Genomic DNA, 17,620 nt, shown 5'->3' on the forward strand with positions numbered 1-17,620 from the left:
ATACATGGGGAGCAAATTTCGTTTACGTATAAGAGGAGTGGGATTATAGATAAATATATGCCGATGCTTGATGGCAAATTAGTGCGTGCATACCTTCAATTTGAGACCTCAATCATGAGAATCGGTCGGGTAGAAGAGCCAAACGAACTCGGAAAAGAGAAACCAAATTTAACTCCCATAAGAAATACATGGGGAGAAAATTTCGTTTACGTATAAGAGGAGTGAGATTATAGATAAATATATGCCGATGCTTGATGGCAAATCTGTGCGTGCATACCTTCAATTTGAGACCTCAATCATGAGAATCGGTCGGGTAGAAGAGCCAACCCATGTAGCACAGATGGTTGGGCCAACGTTGGCCAACTGTGGGACAGTTGGTCGATGGTTGGTTGGAGCTTCCACAACCAACCAACCGTTGTCCAACTGTATATCTCGTAGTTGGGCCAACCAATATTTACAACTGTGGACCAACATTGGTTCATTGTTAATGAAATACATTAATATGCATTGCTGGGTATCATACATCATAGTTGAGGTTCATAGTTGAGTTTACACGACTTTCATTCTCTGGGTCTAGCTTTCACAACATAATTATAATAAAATATCTGGTTTTACAATACCTTTATCAGTTCCAAAAGTTTCCAAAAGTTTTTGGAACTGATAAAGGTATTGTAAAACCAGATATTTTATATATTACAGTTCCGGCGCTACAACAATGAATTTTAATAATTTTAATAATGCAAATATTTTTTAAATTAATATTCTTTAACTTATTTGCAACAATTTAAGGGGAAAGAGTAATTAATCATATAACAGGCAATTATAATAGCATTAACAATCTAACGGTAATTAATTAATCATTCAAATACCAGTATCCTCTCTAACTCCAAAAAAAAAAAACTACTTATGATGCCTTAACAGATTAACAGAATCATATTATACTGTGTAGTATCAAAAATGTTTGAAGTATTGCGACCATTGCAACTGTCGGCTACTCTTTCACCACTTGAAAACTCTCTATATCAGCAATCACAGATAGCTCAGTGGTAAAGTAAGAGGCTCATAAGTCGAAGGACCCGGGTTCGAGACCCGTCTGGGCCAAAAAGATTTTGTTCAAGTTTTTTTTCAAAATTTGTTTTTATGAACTATTTAATCAATTTACTCAACTAATAATTATGCTTTTCGTACTAAATCTTTATTATTTTGTGTGAAATAAAACAGTTGGACAATGGTTGGCTGGAAAACAGTTTAAAGAGGTGACATTTCTACCGTTGGCCAACTGTGTGGCTCCACAATTTACCAACGTTGGCCCAACCATCTGTGCTACATGGGAAACGAACTCGGAAAAGAGAAACCAAATTTAACTCCCATAAGAAATACATGGGGAGCAAATTTCGTTTACGTATAAGCGGAGTGGGATTATAGTTAAATATATGCCGATGCTTGATGGCAAATTAGTGCGTGCATACCTTCAATTTGAGACCTCAATCATAAAAGTCGGTCGGGTAGAAGAGACAAACGAACTCGGAAAAGAGAAACCAAATTTAACTCCCATAAGAATCACACGGAGGGCAAATTTTGTTTACGTATAAGCGGAGTGGGATCATAGTTAAATATATGCCGATGCTTGATGGCAAATATGTGCGTGCATACCTTCAATTTGAGACCTCAATCATGAAAATCGGTCGTGTAGAAGAGCCAAACGAACTCGGAAAAGAAAAACCAATGTTTTTATATATAAGAAGATATGTTTTTTTTTGTTTGTTGATTCTGAAAAATATTTATTTATTGTTGTTGTCAGCTGATAAGTTTCAATTTGTTAATACCAAAATATCGAATAAAAAAATAAAATATCGGTACATCGAAAATAAATCATCGATAATAATGAATGTTCATTTTAACAGGAAAGTACCCCAAATTTCATCAATATCAGACCACAGGTGTAGTCTAGTAGATCTGTACACATCCACACACACGCAAACACACACACACGCACGCACACACACACACGGACATAGACACCACCTCTTCTTTATAATAGCTTTCCTCGTGTTAAATTTGTAGCCAACTTTTTAATCAAAATCGTTGTAGTTGATGTGAGCCACCTACAGATTGCGCTGATCTAAATTACTAAATTCTGCCTAATACACAATCTTTTAAACCAAGTCAAACTTAGGGAATCACTTTTGATGAGTTTTAGCAACTGTTATGACCCATCAACCTGGTCAGTAACAAAAAATAAGATACAAAATAGCATTTTAGACACTAGAACATTCTGTGACTGGCTCACACAACTCCATTCTTTTTTTTAAATTGGGTACAACTGGTCCATATAGACGGGAAGTCTACTTCAGTATCCAATAGTCAATGATAATAGTCCTATAGATAGATAGATTACTAATATAATGGTAATTAAATAATCTATATTCAAATGCCAGTATCCTCTCCAACTCCCAGAAAAACAAAACAATTCAACTACTTGATGCCTAAACAGATAACAGAATCACATTATATACTTTAGTTGTATCAAAAATATTTTAAGTATTGCGACCATTGCAACTGTCGGCAACTCTTTGACCACTTGAAAACTCTTAATAGCAACAAGCACTAATAGCTCAAAGGTAAGATAAGAGGCTCATAAAGACAAGGCATCAGGTTCGATACCCGTCTGGGCAAAAATATTTGTTCTAGTTTTTCCAATTTGTTTTTTTACCTATTTAATTAATTACTCAACTAATAATAAATTATGCTTTTCATACTAAATCTTTATTATTTTGTATTTTTATTTTTAGGTCCCATGGGATGGTTGGCCCTTCGTTAATATTTGGTTGGTTGGCTAACCGTAAAACTTAGTACCAAAATATACCGATGGCCAACCATCGACAGAGACGTTGGGCCAACAATTTGCCAACAATTTTAGCTTCTTGCGAGTGCTTAATCAACCACACACAGCAGTTAGCATTTACGAGGCAAGGAAGAATCACTATCTTCTCTGTGTTCTCTCCCCGTCCGTGGTGAGGCACGGGCAGAACAACTGGTATTTATAAATATACAAACTGGAAGAGTGAAAATGTTTGATTCTTGCATTTCTTACACATCATTTCTCCAAAACTAAGTTTGCCATTGCCCTTTACTTTTCACTTTGAATTTTGAAAAAACATTTAATCAGACAAGTTTTTATTATTTTAAACAATATGAAAAAGTAAACACGTAGCTAAATCGTTTTTGATAATAAAATAATAATAATAAATAAAATGTTTTAAAACACAAAAAAGTGAAATTATGTTAATAAAATTGAAGTGATTTTCAAGTTTATTTATTTCTCACGATATTTTATCGTGAACAAGTGTGACATTTGAATCTTTTTTCACGTGAATTCTACATGAACAATGTAAAAAGGTACATAACAATAATTTCACGTGAATTTATTGTGTCCGTGCTACAGTATCTGGAAATTCACCCTCACACTCATGGTAGCGGAGCCTCCAACACCTCATATTACAGTACTGTATAAACATTATACATCATTCCTGTATTTTCCAGTAGTCTTTAATCGGTGGTGTGACAACAGGACTGAATTTGACCTGGTCCGTTCTGGGTCCGTAGGCGCAGCCATGCGGATAATTTCAGGGGTGCGACATTAGGACTGAGGGAGATCTCCCTCGCCGCGTCGCTTTCTTCCCGTTCTCCCTACCCTCACAGACACAGGCAAGAGAACTAATCACCTAATGGAGTCGTTCACTAGGTCGCTGAGAACGCATCACCTCATGGAATCGTTCACCTAATTGCTGCGTCGTGTTTTTGAGAGAACTTGACTGTGCGGCATATTTTTCCCCAGATCAAGACTAAAATGTTTAATGTTAGATCCGTTAAATAATGACTGAAATATAGGCTCTATTATTTAGTAAGTTACATAATGTATCGTGAATGGAAATACAAGGAGTAAATTAAAAAAGCTGTTTAGTTGTACACTATTTACTATTATTTATAAAAACGTTACTTGCATTAAAACCAGCTCAGTTTGAACAAAAAAATACATTTAAATATAAAGTTTACACAGACACTTTTTAACGTACACAAATTTCTTAGAAAAACACATAAAAAACTATGAAACATTAAAAAACTAATACAAACAAAATATAAATTTAAGAATAATATGTACAATTAATTATAATACAATTACACGTTGACAAGAAAAATAAATAACTATAAAACATTAAGAACTACTATAAAAACACAAAATTTAAGTCTGATATATACAATGAATTACAATGCAATAAAATGTTTAGTTGTACCTGTACACTATATTTACAATTATTTACAAAAGCGATACTTGCATTAAAAGCAGCTCAGTCTGAACAAAAAAAAAAGACATTTAAATAGTATTTACAGTACACAAAGACAACTTAACAAAGACACTTTAACATATTATGAACAAAGCAAAAAGGGCACTTAAAGTTTTCAAAATATTACTTATAAAAACGCATAAATATCTATAAAACATTAAAAACTACTATAAACAAAATACAAATTTAAGCCTGATACAGTACATACAATTAATTACAGTAAAATTACATTTTGACAATAACATATATTAACATAACTATTTTTTTAAAAATAACTTTATTTTGAAAAATTTAACATGTTTTCATATTTATTGATGTTAACAGAGGTGAAATTAAAAACAAACTGGGAAAGAAAGTCCTTTAAATAAGATTACAAAAACAAACAAATATAAATTTTGAATAAGATTAATTTGGGATACATGGTGCAACAAAGATAACAGTTATTTTCTGCGAACATATTTCAGAAAGTTCATTGGCATTGGTGTTGTAGTGGATAAATTATTTCCCTGTAACTCATTAAATACAACCTAGTAGCTGGAAGTCCACATTACAGAATATTGGGAACTATGAACGGAGGAAAGGGAATGTGTGACCCTTCCTGGAATTCCTAGCACGACCAGATGTTTCTATTCGTTAACAATGCGTCAGTGGAACGGGAAGTTGATAAATATAGAAAATCTCAATAATTAACGGAACCAAATGTTGTCGTGGTGAAGTGTTGTTTTAGAAATGAAATATTTCTTTATTGTCACAAATATATTTCAATCTTTCACAAGTGCTAATTTGAACTAAGCAGCAACAAAAAACTGTGATATGCAATGAGAACTGTCAAAGTAGGATTGTTTACAGTTATGTTATGTTTTTCATTTCATGAATAATTTGTGATATTTTGCGAATTGTTGATAATTTATTTTTCTCTATTGTTTAGATGAAGTGGTAGAACATTATGGCTATGGCAGATGTGTAATACTATAGAATACTGTAAATTTAAAAAAGCAAATTTTATCAAACTGTGTCCTCCCTTATTGCAAACGCAAAGCTTGAGTATAACTGCAATAAGCATTTTATACTTATATTCCAACCCCGTACGAAGGACGGGTACTCTGCTAGTAATAATATACATTCCGAACAAATATTTAAAATAATTGTAATTAAAAATTTCTTTTAGTTTCCTGCTTCAACGCGAAGTCCGATATAAATACATGAATTCAAAGTTAGAAAATAATCTACCGACACCACTGAATAGAATTTTACTAATTGTCTTTATATAGAATAAAAAATAAATAAAATGTCGCTATTTCACAGTTGAATACACAACAAGTTATTTGGAGTTTAGGAATTTCGCTCAGGGATGCCGGTTGATTTTTTTATATTTTGAAACGGTTAATGGTATTTTAGTATAATTAAGCGCAAAAAAGTAAATAATAACTATTTAAAGATTTGTACAGCATCGTAACGCTGTACGTCAAATCGTTTAGTTGGTCATGATTTATTTGGTAAAAAAAAAAAAAAAAAAAACACAAAGAGACTAACACATTTCTTATTGCCTAAAGTATTTCACAAATCTGCGCACAAAGTTACTGGCTATTATAATCTATATATAGTGATCCGCTACTTCCTCCGAACCTTATCCACTAGGAGTCTGAAGAAAATCTTAAATGTAACCATAGGTTGATATGCATATCAAATAAACGGTATTTATTTGTGTAGTATAGAACCACAAACCCGACCTCAAACGGATTACTAGTCAAAAATGTATAAAAGATTTCTAGAATCTGCCTTTTTGAATATTTAAAGGGCTGCCATTTTTTACTCAACTGTTATGTTGAGATCAAAATGTGTACACTTCAAAATAAGTTAGAACCATTTAAAGATATTACGACTAAGATCAACTGGTGCAGTGTTTCCCGTTCCGTTCAATGTTTGGATTTATATGATATATAGTAACTATAGGAAAAATATAATGTGTAACACGAGTGCAAACTGCTTTTACTTCACTTCCTTCCATTCCCTGGAATGAAATGTATTTGAGCCTTATGTTTATGTTAACAATGATTATACAACATCGATGATCTATAATTATATGTAATTATCCAAGCTAACTTGCAAAACTTTCATTGCTAGCTTGCTCGTCTGTATTATTAGTTCAAATTTGATTTAACTTATTTTTTATACTGTTATTTCTAGTGGATGTATTAATAGTAAGTCTGTCCGAATTATTTATTAAGCAATGTATTTTTTTATTCTTAAAAACTTTTATTGCTGTAGCTTTATTACATGTACCCTTTCGATTTTCTTAACATGTTACATATTATTGAAATTGTCTATTGCATGATCGTATAATGTTTAAGATCTAATAAATCTATTTATATGTTGATAATATTTATGCATTAAGCGTTTATCAGTTTTGTTGAAGTTTATGATACAAATTAGGATCAACTCATATAGATATACAGTACTGTATATGTATTCAATTATTTTATTGGTAAGTTAATTTTATTTATTCAGTTAATTTAGTTAATTTTTTTTTTACCCATCCTTATTTGTTTTACGTGTAATTTGAATTATATTTCTATAGCATTCAACTGTTCAATGTGTTCAATGCACTGCCCGCTCCTCTGAAGATGGAAAATAGTGTGGACAAATTTGGCAAAGGGGTTAAGAGTCTTCTTTTGTCACGCTGTTGTTACAGTGTAGAAGACTTTTTAAGAAATCGATGATTTTTAGTTTTTAGATTTTATCCATAAGAATATTGTTTTTATTTGTAACCTATGTTGTAACCTATTGTTCCCTATGTTAACCTTATGAGTACTCATATTTAAATGGAATCAAAGAATCTTAACAGCTGTTTCAACCAAACAATTTGATTCTGTGATGATCAATAGCATCAAAAGGTTACAAAATGTAACAACAGGGTGCAGCACTATTAATTGTCTAAATGTATGACAACAGTTGCTAATTTCAACCAAGCAGCTGTGATACAAAATTAAATAATCGTCAAAGTAGGATTGTTTACACCTATGTTTATGTTTTTAATTTAATAAATAATTTTTCATAGTGTGTGAATGAGGAGTTTTATTTTTTAAGTGCGTAAATCAATAACTTATTGACTTTTTTTCAAAATGTTTATAAAAACCTATTGAATTTGTATGGTTCATTCCCAAAAAAATAATGTATGGGAAACAATAGTAACCAGTTAGTATTTTAAGTTAATACTTTTACTATATTACTAAAAGTTTATCTACATACAGCAAATCTATGAAATAATAATATTCTCTCAAGCGTTCTCTTCTTGTTGCAAAGCACGGTTATGGTGGCTAGTCTATATATAAATCCCAAAGTACCCATGAACTTTTGAGAAAACGTAAGGTCACACCTCCATAAACCACATACTTAAAATATTCGTCATGACGAGAAACCTTGCACAAAAACTATGCATAATTTCATAAATTGCCCTTAAATTCCTTTCTAAAGGGAACTTTCCATGTTAAAATACCTCAGCTGTACTTATCTGTATGTTATTCTTTCAATTTATTGCCTTATTAAAATCTGGCATGATTATTTATTTGTATAACAACAACAAATTGCATTGTATTGTGCGTATTCTGTTTGTATATTTTAGTTTAACTTTACCAATCAATAGTTTTATTAAAACTTATGAATTAAACTAGTCTAATCACTAGCCTAAATAAGTGTTCACAGTCTGAGTTATCAAAACGGACTGTTATCAAGCTAAGGGGTACAGTTGAATTTCGTATCTAATTAAATGGATGATCAAACAACCATTTTACGGCATTTTAAAGGAACCAAAATTCTCTCTTCTGAATCTTGATCTCGTTGCGAGGCACTGAAATAGCGGCTATTATATACAAAGACAATTATACCTGTTTAAATTATATTAATAATGACAATTGCTGACAAATTACAAGGAGTAAATATTTCCGTGAACGATTCCGTGAGCCGACCCGTTCACTATCCCACTAGTTCACTATTTGTCCAGGGGTTTGTTAGGCAGGGAGAACGGGGAGATTCCAGTCAGTCCTAATGTCGCACCCTCGCATTATTCCACATGACTGCCCCAGAGGGCTCGGGCTGGCCCAGGTCGAATTCAGTCCTGTTGTCGCTTTACCCTTTAATCAATTATTCTATCAACCTAACTAATTTAGTTGAGATGGTTGCACTGGAAAATATTGTATACACTATCATGTAAACATTTATTATGAATAAGTATATTGTCAACAAAATGAATGGACAATATCTTTCAAAAAAGATACTTCCAATATGAAAATAAATCATCCATCACTGTGTATGAAAATATTGACTTACTTTAGCCAAACACATTATCGATATAATATGTAACGATAGTGAATTTTATTATTGTTTCCAAAAAGGAGAAAATTTTGACTTTATCGTCTATATGGGAGGTATGATAGTGTTTTGTTTTCATATTAGATTTTAAAATAGGTCAAAAATAATTTATTGAAAAGTGAAAAGATCAAATTTATTTATTTACTCCATCGGAAAACCCATTACACAGTATTGTAGCGCATTGAAACACTACAGCCTACTATTATACCCACGGGCTTCCATCATCTTCGTAAAGTCATCCAGTTTCTTTCTGGCCACTTCTTTTCCAGCTTTGCCAGGTTGAATACTCTTTGTGACATCTTGTTTTGCCAACGTAAATGACACCGCTTTATTTTCAAAATCAAATAAAGTGTAGTACTTTTGAAAGAAAGGTACACCTAACATGTAAAAATTCAGATTAGGGTCATCTCCCATTTCCATGAAACGCCATTGACACTTGGTTTCGTCTTTCTGAAAAAAAAAGAATTTACATTCATATATTCATCAAAGGAAATATACATTCATAGTTCGTAGTTTTGCTTATGAATTGCCAAGACGTCATAAAACAATGCAGGGTCAATTAAAGTTAGAAAATGTTCAATAAAATTTTAAAAATTACATAAACACTGCAAACAATTTCTGCTATTTGCACCTATGTTATATATTATTTTATCTGTTAGAAGTTTAAGTTGGTAAAACCTGAAGACAGTTTGAGCTTTAAGGCCTTATGAATGTATTAAATCGTAACATTAGATGTCATGCCAAACTAAAAATGTTGAGGAATGTTTGTAACCAAACACCACTTTTACTATATTTCACATTAAAAGATACTCAAATTCTCTTAAAATTCGTCGTGAGTGCTTTTTATATAAAAACAGTGAGACCACTACAGAATCGTAATCAAAATAAGTAAGTAAACATTTAACAAAAATAGTCAAATTCAAATTGTACATACAATTTTCATAATACATTACCGTACTGAAAAGAAATTGTCTTTATATCCAAACATATCATACTAAAATATGATTAATTAAAAATAATCGATCTTGTTTAGCTTAAGATATATTAGTGTTTCTGACAACAGCATAATTTTAGGTAGCCTATATCTTATCTTAGATAGTTATTAAATAAATTGGAAATTCAGAAAGAAAATGTAATATATTTATCACTAGTCACAAGTACGGGCCAAGATCGCTTGCAGCCAAGACCGGGCAGTGGTGACACTAATTAAAATATAGTAAACCATATTTTCAAATCAGCTGATATAAATTTCCATGGTGATCGTGGAAATTTAGAACACATAGCAGCAAACCATAACGCAAAAAGACAGCCGAGTCAAAATTGGCAGCCATTTAAAAAAATACTTCTTGAATCTGCCATTTTTATTTTGAATCTTTGAACGGCCGCAATTATGCAATGTGTATATTCCTGATAGAGGAGAAGATGGGAAGATAGTTAATAAGGTAGCTCCACTGTTAAGACAAACGAAGGTATGTTACGTCCAGAGGTGCTCTCTGGTCCAGAGAGCACAGAATAGAAATTTATATTTATCTGATGACCCTGGAACTGAGCCTAATTGTTTTTCCTCATTTGGTACACAAATAAATCCACCAATTCTTACTCAGTTGTTCTTTCGGGATCAAATTAGCGGTATTGTATTCTTCTAATAAACCCCTTTAATTTGATGTGCATATCGAGGTTTTAGTTAATGATTTTCTTCCGAATCCTAGCGACCCCCCTGAGGAAATGGCGTATAATAGCATTGCAAATTCAATAAATCTTTGAAAAGCTGTCATTTTTGACTTGGTTGTCCGTGCGTCAATCTGTTCTACTAACCCAGAACTTTTTTAATACCCAACTCGACCTATGCTGCTATTTTAAGAATTTTGTCTGACTCCTCGTGGGCTGCCCCATTCAAGTGGATAAAAATGATGATAGCTTAAAAGAGTAGACATTAATGGTTATTATTCCAAGTCTCATTACTTTATCTATAATAAAAAAATATATTACACCGTTCCGGGACTTTTCCATCACACTGTTTAAGAATCTATAAATGTACGTGAATATTTATTAAGACCATCATAGTAAATACAACACATCAATTAGGCGTGGAATAATATTACAGTATGTACTACTTACGGTAGATTGGATGTAGTCGTTAGGCTGTAAAACAAGATCCCTTATTCTGTTTTGCGTATCAAGGATTTTAAATGTAACACTTGGCAGTTCATCCGGTAGTATCTTACAGTCAATCTACAAGAATAAATATATTATTCATTATTAAATTCCCTATATGAAAAAAACAAGTGTAAAATTTATGTTGTAAATCATTCTGTTGACATTTTTTGTATATACTTATGTAAATATATTAGGATAGTTTAGATTTTGTGACTTGAGTTAGTTTGAAAATCATGTATCATGAAACTCGCTCGTAAATAAAGGCATTTTTATTTATTTATTTATACACATTTTTATTTTATCTGGGATTTTCAATTTACGACAGTTTTTTTAAATACCCCCCAGACCGCAATCTTGCAGACTAAGCAAATTTTATTTTTGTCTGATTGGATTTTAACCAAAAGTGTTCCTTAAACATATCAGATTTATTCCCTTCATCAGGTTGAACGAGTACTTAGTTTTGCTGATACAGGGAATGAAAGAGGTTAAAAAACGATTTTCTCCATAAGAACACAAGGGAAATTCAAATGTGGAGTTGTTTTTTAATTTAATCTGTAACCGTAAAACAAGCTTCAGTGTACCAATTTTTTTAGATCCATACGATGGTTGTAATGAAAATCAGTTAGGCACCCCCAAATTAGATATCGGTGCAGTTGGGCATCTCCTTAGGAGATTACGAGGCTCCTCAGTGAAAGAGTAGGTACCTATTTCAAAGAGTAGTCGTTTTACTTACATATCCTCTGAGTGCGTCTCTTGAAAGATTTGGATCACCTTTAAATAGATTAGAAATCAGTTGTGTCATCTCTTGAGATGAAATTCCAATGTCCGAAAACCCTGTATCCAGAATAATTTTGCTGAATCCCCTAGATCCCCTGTTCAGTGGAGCATTTCCAACAAATAACCTTTGCAAACAAATATTTTTGGTTAAAAAGTGTAGGTCAAGGTTGATGTTTGAAAGTAGTTCAATACAATAGTCAGGTTTAACAATTTTTTGCTGGTTTACCAACTGCTCAAAGTTTGTCTTTATAACAAAAACGAGCCTTTGTCTTGGATATACAGAGGAGAGAGCGGTACTGTTTATAAGTACACTCAATACCTTACCTTACCGTCTGACGTTACAGCCTTTTAGTTGTTGGCTTTGGTCTCCACATTAATCTTAAAGCTGTCTATCAGTGGCTCTTTGTTTTCAGTTGAAGTAACCTATTAACTAACTATTAAGTAACTTAGTAACTATTAGTAACCATATATCACTTAAAAATTAAATTATATACTACAAATGAAACATTTATGAATCACCTCACCAATCTGTTTATGGTTTGGAAAAGTTGAAGGTGATAGACAAGTTAAAGTCATCCTCAGTAGAGACCAGGGAGTCAACTCCTGGTTTTTAATAAAAGAAGTTGGTTAAAATAACAGATTCTAAGTACAGTAACGGAGAGGGAGTGCTAAGTATAGTGTCCGGCGCATGCGTCCACTTGTTTTCCGAGATTTTTACATTGCGATTTGACATGGAACCAAGAAACTAAGGACTAAGGGGGTACAAAATATTTTTCCTACAGTCACCCGACAAAGTTGGCTTCCTTGCACTGATTATAGTACAGAAAGCAGCTAATTGTTGCATTTACTTACTTTGTCACACCGTTTATTCGGTTGTCTGTTGTTTATACTTTCTCGCACGGTTTATACTTTGGCCCACACCAGTATTCCAACCAAACAACACAAAACAGCGTGGTTTTATTATCCACGTAATCCGTGTACACTTGGAAATAGGTTGGCAACACTTAAGGATACTGCTACTACGATCAGCTGATTGACAATTGATACTACGATTTAACTTGTTATTTCGTATTTCTATTCTATTTTCGTTCATCGCTTGGTTTGAACATAACCTCTAAAGTGTAGTATTTGAACACTGAGCTATAATTCTAACTGGAGGTAGCACTGAATGTCAAAGATGCGTGTCGCCAGCCGCCATGTTTGCGTGAGGTGTGAGTTATAAGAAGCCATGTTATTGGATAAGAAAACTCATTGCTATACCAACCTAGTTATAGAAGCCATGTTATTGGATAAAAAAAAAACTCACTGCTATACCAACCTAACAAAATCAGCGACACGCTTTTGACAGACTTCTGCCATGGCAGTGCTACCTCCAGTTATAATTTTAGCTCAGTGTATTTGAAAGAATAATTATAAGTGTGCCTAACAATATGTTTGAGAATGATGAACTCAGTGGTTGTGAATACATGTGTACACCAGAAGAAATATGTAGCAGAAACTGCAAAACATGTTTCATTAAATTTATTTCCTGAAAAATCAAGAAAGAAGTATGAACGAGCATACGAACTGTTTTCTTCTTGGTTTGAAGTAAGAAAGTTACAAAATTACTTGTTTATTCTGTTTATACTGGTTATTACTGTTTATACGTGTGCTCTTAAAAATAAGTAACACCCTAGACATTCCAGTTCCTATAGATCGTTAAAGTTGTCGCCAGGGTTTTAATCAAATTTACATAGTTGATGTGAGCCACCTACAGTTTGCACTGATATAAATTACTGATTTCCGCTTATTACACGATGGTTTTCACCAACTCAAACTGATGGAATGACTTATTATGAGCTATAGCAACTGTTATGACCCAGTAACTATGTCAGAAAGAAAAAATAAGGTACAAAATAGAGTTTTAGACACTAGAGAAATCTGTGACTGGCTTAAACAACTACATTAGTTATTAGCACGATTACTAGAAAAATACCTCTAGTATTCGTGGTTATTAGTAAATATTGGCAACAGCTGATCCATATGGATGGGATGTCTTCACCTAAAGATTCTACGACTACAATCAGCTGGTGCAATGTTTCCCATTCCATTCAACGCTTGGGTTTAACCTTCGTGAGATACCTAACCACATATTATTTTCTAATTTGATTCAATTGTATTTTTGTTTTGCTATCCTACACTCCAATACTATAATAGCATAGCCTGTTTGTAATCCAGACGTTCAAAGGCTGGAGGAGAGAAAAGTTCTGTGCAAGTGGCACTTAAACTAAAGTCCATAAAAGTGTATCTTATTTTTGTTTTATTGCATAATTTTTCATTACAGAGTTGTTATTATTTCAGCGATCAAAAATGTCTATGGCTTGTAATAAAAATGTTTTTCATAAACTATAAACTGTTTGTTGACGATGTTGTTTTAACGGTTAAACCCAATTAACCACAACCGAGCAAGGCTCGGTCCCCCGGTACTAGTAAGTGATTTAAATTAATTTTAAGTTTTTAAAATTGTATATATGTTTATTTCAAAATACTTTGTAATACTATTTAATTCTAAAATTGTTCTGTAAAAAACTGCCTGGACGCGTGGTGTGAAAAGGCCTTAACCTAAAACATGTTTACGGTTTGAAAGACTAAATATTTCTATGCTTTATGGTAACTGTAGGAAAAATACAATATGTAACACGAGTGCAAAGTTCTACTTCACACACTAATAACTGTTGTTTACCGTACAAAAAGGTACAAATATATTAGTGGTTAGATTTTTAAAAAATATATATGTCTTGTCCAATTGTCCCCAATTTTGCCATCATTTTTTGTGTTTTTTGGTTAACAAAAGTGGTACAACAGTTTTGTTTGCGGTACAAACAAGCACAAAAATAGCACAACAATATAACGTGGTTTGGATTTTTTTTAAATTAAGATGTAAATTTTATTTTTATTACAGTACCTCGGGGAACAACGTGACATAGCTTAAGTATTTATTTTTACAGAAGTACCTTACGTAGAATGAAACTTTGAACATTTGAATGTATGTACTTTTTTTCTAAACTGTGTTTAACTTTCTGTTAAGCTCCTAACTCAAGTGTCAAGGGGAGCGTTTCATAAACTCCAAATTTCACAAACTCCAACGCTTAAAATATTAAATGAACAGCGCGTTTCATAATGTCCAAATTTCATAAGCTCCAAAACTATAACATTCAAATAATCACTAGTTCACAATGTCCAAGTTTCACAAACTCCAACGTTTAAATATTAAGTAAACAGAGCGGTTCATAACCTCCAAGTTTCATAAGCTCCAAATCTATAACATTCAAGTAATCACTGTTTTACAATGTCCAAGTTTCACAAACTCCAACGTTAAGATACCAAATAAACAGTGCGGTTCATAATGTCCAAATTTCATAACCTCCAACGGCACAGTCTGGGCCAGAAGTCTCTTCAGTGGTTGCCACAGTCAGATAGCAGGCACCGTTCGCCAGCGCTCAACTACTGATTATACGTGCATTTTAATGATTGAAGAACACTCAGCTGTGTGACTCAAATATGTGTTAGCACACAATGTGCAAATCAAATTTACATTTTTATATTTTTAATAGCTTTAATTCACTGAGTTTCTTAACTGTTCCGTCTCTCAATTAAAAAGCCACTACAAATATCGTAAGAGATTTTTTTTTACCGATGAAAAATTTTAAAACATATAAATATATTTTATAAGTATATTTTCTAATAGCTGTTAAAATTTCATGATGATTACATCAGTAGTTTTTTTTGTTATGGCACGGCAACCTCTGCAGCGACTTCTGGCAGAGACTGTACCGCTGGAGCTTATGAAACTTGGAGGTCATGAACCGCTCTGTTTATTTGATATTTAAACGTTGGAGTTTGTGAAATTTGGACATTGTGAATCGGTGATTATTTGAAAGTTATAGTTTTGGAGTTAATGAAATTTGGAGGTTATGAAACGCACTGTTTATTTAATGTTTTAGACGTTGGAGTTTGTGAAATTTGGACATTATGAACCTCACCCGTGTCAAGCATCTAAACTGTATCAATAGTGAAATTATAGGCAGAATCTCTCCGTAAAAGGTCCAATTCCTATCCTGCGACTGTTACGACTCTAGTCGCTCGGCTGAAAAAATAGACTGTTTCAATGCAAAGTTAAATACAACCCATTTATATCGAGCGTCTAAAGCCGCGCGACTGAAGCGGCTGTAACGAATTTATAGTTTATACAAAACGGAGTTTGGGATGTGTACCTTCATGGATGATTCAAAGTTGATTGAACTGGTTCGTCACGACCCATCCGTTTTCAACCCCAAGCACCCCCTATATTCGAACAAGATGTCTCTGAATTATAATACTCTGAAATCCCTCTTTTCACCGTACCATGAACAATGGATTAGGTTGTTCATTGTTTTTTACCATTCACATTAATATTTCCTTTTCCTCCCTTTCTCCAAGTAATATATTCGATGCCAACTGTGCTTATTCCATGACGGTCGAGAGTGCAACTGCACTCGCGGGAGTCGTGGCATAGGTCTCGAGCCGCGTGTGCTCGAATTGATCCGCGGTCAGAGGGTGGTTTTGGATCATTCAAACTGACCCGGGGGTCTGACAGGTAGATAATAGGGTCGCTTGAAACATGTGATCTGACCCGCGAGTCGTAGAAGGAGGACGGGAAATTCTCCCCGTCCTCTACGGGAAAAATAAGTTGAGTAATATAAAATAAGTCGTATGCATATTAGTTTGTCTGGCAGCATCTCGTATACACATTACTAAACCATCCTTGCAATCGTAACACACCTTTAGAGAGTAGTTGATCTCTGGCTACAAATGTTTACTTTTAAAATATTCAATTTTACTGCAAATATTTACTGAAGAGTTGCTATGAAATTCTTCAAGTCTTAGTGCTATGACTATGAGCGTTCAATACGGTTTAAAGTACAAGTAAGTACATAAATGATTAAAATATAAAACTAATACTATTATATCCTAATAATCTCACTCAAGTCAACATCTTACAGCAATACCAAGATTTTTTTTAAACTGCACACTCAGTCTCGACCGGGTCGAGTTTTCGGAATTCTTCATCCAAATAGACATCGTTACGCAAGAAATTTTTACAGAGAAGACGTTGGTCAAATTCTTTATAGGGTGAGTGTACCTGTGGAAACCACCTCCCTGTGAATGACCTCTTCCTATATAAAACAACGCATGGTTTGGATACTGAAAATAAAAGGTTTTGGACAAGGCTGCGACAGCGTATGCCTACAATATGCGTGTATATGAAAATAAAAAAATGTATCTAATATTTCATTGTGTTCTAAAACTATCCGGAATATTCTAGGAGTTCTTATAGCTTTATGAATTAGCACGTTCGCTACTGCAATAGTACGACATTTTTTATTCACATGGACCAGTGACGCACATATTATGCAACGGCCGGTTTCTACCCATAGACTGCCGTCGCATATTTGCGTCGGGGTTCTAATGTTATTAAAATGTTTATACCTTTGTAACGGTCTATTTGAATCAGCGACCACAGAATTGAATGCACTGAATACCGTGCAGTGGTATACAGAATCACAACTGCGTCGCTTGGTCTGTGGATATGATGATTGGTGACGTCATATGATAGTTGGAAAAACTGGTCTACTTTTCTTCATCACTGTATGTATGTATGCAGTATTTATGCTGCATTATCCAATTCAGCTTTTATATTTGTTCAGTTACAAACTGTTCTTGAATCATCTGTTTATTTATTTTTTTACTTACTTCCACCTCAAAACACAAACAAAAATGAACTGTCGCATATATGCGACGTTTTGGCTATTTCAAGAAAACTATGATAATTTTCACTTTTGTCTTCGCTGTAGACCGGGCGTCGCAAATATGCGACATTACAAAATAAATGTTATTAAAAATACAAAGAAACTAGAATAAATTATTTGCAAACACGATTGCAGCGTATTACA

General features: G+C 33.2%; 1 protein-coding gene across 1 annotated transcript in view; it reads right to left on the minus strand.

Moving 5' to 3' along the window:
• Positions 1–8,833: 8,833 nt before the first annotated feature.
• Positions 8,834–17,620, minus strand: part of LOC128986384 (lysosomal aspartic protease-like) — a 36,814-nt gene continuing 28,027 nt past the window's right edge. The window contains exons 7-9 of the mRNA XM_054406736.1: positions 11,605–11,773; positions 10,833–10,946; positions 8,834–9,164 (exon numbers count right to left, since the gene is read on the minus strand). Of these exons, the coding sequence (XP_054262711.1) occupies positions 8,904–9,164; positions 10,833–10,946; positions 11,605–11,773 (544 nt within the window). The 3' untranslated portion in view covers positions 8,834–8,903. The remainder of the gene's footprint in view (positions 9,165–10,832; positions 10,947–11,604; positions 11,774–17,620) is intronic.

Source organism: Macrosteles quadrilineatus, unplaced genomic scaffold (genome assembly GCF_028750875.1).
Source record: "Macrosteles quadrilineatus isolate MER2022 unplaced genomic scaffold, UCM_ALF_1.0 Scaffold_2__2_contigs__length_208266976, whole genome shotgun sequence".
Taxonomy (NCBI): domain Eukaryota; kingdom Metazoa; phylum Arthropoda; class Insecta; order Hemiptera; family Cicadellidae; genus Macrosteles; species Macrosteles quadrilineatus.